The sequence below is a fragment of the Palaemon carinicauda genome, chromosome 8 (assembly GCF_036898095.1).
Source record: "Palaemon carinicauda isolate YSFRI2023 chromosome 8, ASM3689809v2, whole genome shotgun sequence".
Lineage (NCBI taxonomy): Eukaryota > Metazoa > Arthropoda > Malacostraca > Decapoda > Palaemonidae > Palaemon > Palaemon carinicauda.
In genome coordinates this window covers 6,659,033-6,664,021 of record NC_090732.1, presented here as the reverse complement: position 1 = coordinate 6,664,021, position 4,989 = coordinate 6,659,033, and the positions used below count along the sequence as shown (strand labels likewise).

General features: G+C 39.5%; 1 protein-coding gene across 1 annotated transcript in view; it reads right to left on the bottom strand.

The window, feature by feature from the left end:
- Positions 1 to 2,362: 2,362 nt before the first annotated feature.
- LOC137644777 (uncharacterized) overlaps positions 2,363 to 4,989 on the bottom strand; it is a 3,180-nt gene continuing 553 nt past the window's right edge. Inside the window, exons 2-3 of the mRNA XM_068377673.1 lie at positions 3,366 to 4,982; positions 2,363 to 2,984 (exon numbers count right to left, since the gene is read on the bottom strand). Of these exons, the coding sequence (XP_068233774.1) occupies positions 2,610 to 2,984; positions 3,366 to 4,982 (1,992 nt within the window). The 3' untranslated portion in view covers positions 2,363 to 2,609. The remainder of the gene's footprint in view (positions 2,985 to 3,365; positions 4,983 to 4,989) is intronic.

Here is a 4,989-nt window from a genome sequence, read left to right as displayed (position 1 = left end):
TAGTTTATATATGAAAGGTCTATTTTAATGTTGTTACTGTTATTAAAATATCTCATTTTGATTACTTCTCTTTCAGTTTCCTTATTTCCTTTCCTCACTGGACTATTGGGCTATGAAGTCACTATTCTATCTTATTTCTCTTCCTTCTGTTTTTTTTTTTAAGTTTTTATAGTTTATATATGAAAGATTTATTTTAATGTTGTTACTGTTCTTAGAATATCTTATTTCAATTACTTCTCTTTTAGTTTCCTTATTTCCCTTTCCTTATGGGGCTATTTTTCAACAGGGAAAATAGCCCAGTGAGGAAAGGAAACAAGAAAAAATAAACTATTTTAAGAACAGTAACATTAAAATAAATATCTCCTATATAAATTAAAAAAAAAAACTTTAACAAAGCAAGAGGAAGAAAAATAAGATAGAATAGTGTACCCTCGAGCAAGAGAACTCTAACCCAAGACAGTGGAAGACCATGGTATAGAGGTTATGGCACCACCCAAGACTAGAGAACAATGGTTTGATTTTGGAGTGTCCTCCTAGAAGAGCTACTTACCATAAGCTACTCTCTTCTACCCTTACTAAGAGGAAAGTAACCACTGAACAATTACAATGCAGTAGTTAACCCCTTGGGTGAAGAAAAATTGTTTGGTAATCTCAGTGTTGTCATGTGTATGAGGACAGAGGAGAATACGTAAAGAATAGGCCAGACCGCAACAAGAGAGAAGGATCCAATAGGCGTAGGAGATGATGATGAACGTTAAATCACTAACTGCAAACATAATTGCGTGCTTCTGCTCAATATATCTAAAATTTTTGCGAGAATGAAAACACTTTCAATATCAGACCTTCGTTTGTCTACACAGACACACTCTACCACTTACCAAAAGTTCCCTTTAATCCACAGAGCCATCTGGTGAGCACTATCTACTATACTCAATTTTTTTTAATGACGCGCATTTGCACTGACTCGCAGGGGTGCCCTTTTAGCTCGGAAAAGTTTCCTGATCGCTGATTGGTTGGACAAGATAATTCTAACCAATCAGCGATCAGGACTCTTTTCCGAGCGAAAGGGGCACCCCTGCCAGTCGGTGCAAATCTGCCTCACTAAAAAGAATTGACTATAGCTGTCTTAATAATCTAGCTCCTTTCTTCGTATGAATGCCATAATAAAAACAAGACAACCACAACAACAAAATACATGCTGTATATATTTAAAAAAGGAAAATTTAGAATTAAATCAAAATTAATTCAATTTTCATTACTATATACAAAATCCCTATTTTATACACAAACGAATCTGAATTCAACATATTTTTTTTTTCATTATAACATTTATGTGAACCACTAAATATGAGATGAGACTAGTATACGCAACACGTCAAAAATGACAGTTAAACATTTATGAAGATATGCACACAGATTGAAACCTTCCCACATCTCCCTTTCCTAACTACAACACGGCAGTTATGGTTTCCGAATGTACAGTCACTCATATAAGTTGGAGGATGTCCGGGTGGATTTTCGAGAGAGATTTCCATTTCACTCCTTTCTGCACGACAGGTGTCTAGCAGCACGAAACCTGTCAAATATTCAACTTCTTGAGTATATGACCCGTTTCTCGCTCCCAGACATCTGTCGTCCAGAAAGGGGTGAAAGGAAAATCTTTCTCATACACCCGGGCATCCACCAACTTATAAGTGTGACTATACCTCTCGGGGTAGCCCATCTCACCAGGGTTTGACTACTCCTCTCCCCCCCCCCCCTACCATAGGGACGGAGAGAGCCTGAGTGTTATATATATATATATATATATATATATATATATATATATATATATATATATATAGAGTTAAGTCGCACCCTTGCTCTTTTATCATATAGGGGAGATTCTCTGATTAAAAAGACAGCTGTGGTTTCCGGAATGTACCCCTCGGGGTAGCACCACTCATCAGGGTAAGACTACTCCCTCTACCCCATACCAGAGGGACGGGGAGAGACCATGTAGTTGTATATTTATATATACAGTAAAGCTAGACACTTGCTCTTTATTATATAAGGGAGCTTCTTACACCAAATCTTCAAGGTTAGAGCCAAATTCTAGTTTTGCGTATCAACTTCAACCATAATAAACACTAACAATTAAAATATACATATTCAACAAAATCATTTATTAGGGGTAAATGAAAAAAAAATATTCTTTCAATGCATTTTTATAAAACCGAATAAATACCATAAATATTTGTACAAATCATTCAACTTCACCCAACCTTGACTAAAGAGGATCTCGCCCGCTGGATATCACAAAAACCAAAGTTGTCACTGTCGGGCTTTATAAAAAGAAAAAAAAAAGAAAAAAGAAAAAAATTATCACTATTGTTCACACAATTATTTCTCTCACTTCATCACCATATATCCACATAAAGGAGCTACACAACACAGAGGTCCCCTCTTAAAAGAACTACACAACACAGTGGTCCGGTGAATCTGACTGATTAGGATATGAGTCTCGGACTGTCAATCACTCGATTATCAATAAAAATCACAAACTGTCAATGACTATTATCAATAAAATCACCTCTATCAGGACTATTATCAATAAAATCACCTCACTATCAAGAAGCCTTGAGAGGCGAGCCATTCACCTTCAATTCCTCGCTAGTCCCTCCAACTGTTCCACTACCACCAGCAGCCTGGCCTCCGGTAAACAGTTCTCCATTGCCACCGATTCTCGGACCCCCAATGGCTCCAAAGAGCCCTCCTATGTATGGCTTTGTGTCCACCGCCTGTCTCCTGGATATCCACGTTATGATGTTATCCATGATGGATTCGATCGGCCGGCCATTCCAGCCCAGTTCCTCCCATGCGGCGCTCGAGGGAAAGCCGTATTCGAGAAACTTGCGCATGTTGATCTTCAGGCGTTCCTGCTCGTCCACGCGCACGTCGGCGCATGGACTCTTTCCCGCCATGTCTAGAATTGTTATCAAAACCTAAAAATATAAGAAAAAGAGATATATAACTAATTTGATTCACATTCTAGTTACATTGACTAACAATTTACCATTAAAAATATATCAATGAGTTTTGATTTAATTTAGATAAAAAATTTCCAAAGAACTCATCAGTACTTTCAATTGTAAATTTACATTTTCCATATCACACTTTCAAAACTTATAAGTTCACATTAACGTATACAGTTTAAGAGAAAACTTCTATAGCAACATTTATATCTTGAAGTGTTCTTAAATAGTTATGAGATAAAATTTCCACTCCTGCTCTATACATATCAAAATCTCTTGAAAGGCAGCAAGACTAAACATTCAATAACAAACTCCCCCCTTTTCTGGAAAACAATAAAGAAATGTGCTAACCTGTTCTGCTGTTTTTTCAGGGTATCCCATCTGCTTCATGGGTGCATCTCCAACAAGAGCGACCAGAGCAGTCTCCACCTTCCTCTTCAAAGCAACGCCCTCATTACCTCCAGGTAGGAGAGACATTAGCGACCGCTGGATATTTTCTCGCATGCTTTCTATGGAAGAGGTTAAACCAGTACAAAGGCCATTAAGTGGTCCATCAGTTTTTTTGGTAGGCGCCATAAGCTTTTCTTTAGGGATGTCGGAATCAGTGATGATCTCAGAAGCTGCGTCTTGACTTTTTGACCAAGTAACAACAGGTGGTGGTGGAGGAGGTTGAGCCGGTGGGCAGATAAGAGTAGGAGGTGGAGGAGGAGGAGGAGGAGGAAAAGTGTAGGCAGAAGAATGCACAGCATGCTGGTGAGACATAAGAGGTGCACTGTGTATGACAGAAACTGTACTAGCACCAGAAGACGTTACCCGCGGGGGTACTCCGTTTATCTGTGCACCAGAAACATTGCATGACGTCGAGGTAACTGAAACGGAAGTTTGCGTTTGACTGACATGGCTAGAAGTGGAGGATGATAAGGTTATAGGTAAAGAAACAACACTAGATGGAGGTTCAAAGGCAGATGATACTGGTTCTGCAACAGAAGTGTCTAGTGAAGGGGTTTCCTCTGGAGTGTGAATGGGAATGAGTGGTGGTGGAGCAACCTTTCGAGTTTTGTTTTTTTTACAATCAGAGTGGCCAACATCAGCAGATTTTCTCCTTAAGATGTTGGACCGTGATGTAGGGGGAGATGGGGCTGCTGTCGTAAGAAGGTGATGGGCTACATGTGGTACAGATGGCACAGGTGATAAAAGAGACTGTGAAGTCTGAACTAATTGGTTGTTAGAACATACCCCAATGGCTGTCTCATTAAACCTTGATGTTGGAACATCTAATCTTTGGGATAGGTTGAGGGGTGCATGAACTTGTGTTACACTACCTACAAATTGTCCCTCAGTTTGAGCATTTACCGACTGGGAAAGATCCAAAGGATTTGTCTCTAAATTTTCTCTGACTTGAGGAGGTGTGCTGCCTTTATACATTTGTGAAATATAATTTGGTGACCCTCTATGATGTGGATCACCATGAGGAATATTTTGATACGACTGTGGAGCAGCACCGAGTCCCACCGGTGTTACAGTGTTCGAAGAAATTTGCTGACCAAGGGATAACTGATGTATATTAAGGTGTGGGGAATTTGGAGCACTGGTATCAGAAAGAATGTTAGGTTCAGGGGGAACAGCAACAATTGGAGGCGCTATAGAAGTTACTTGTGAAACAGAAACTGAACAATGACTGACTAAAGGGTGAGGAAAAACTGTGGAAGACACCTGCTTTTGTGAAGATAAGGAAGTTTGCAGTACATTCAAGGGTGAACGACCACCACCTGGATACTGTTGCTTCTTTGGAGGCATTCTAATGGCTTGAGAAGGTAATGAACAACTTGAAGGAGCTGATGGTACCAAAGTCTCTCGTGGAGAGTCACACGAGGTTACTGTTGGCATCAATCGAACTTTCCCATCCAAAACTGTTATGTCTGACTCCTCTACTTTTAATGATGCCCCTGAAAGTTGATTAGGTAGCCCCTCAAAT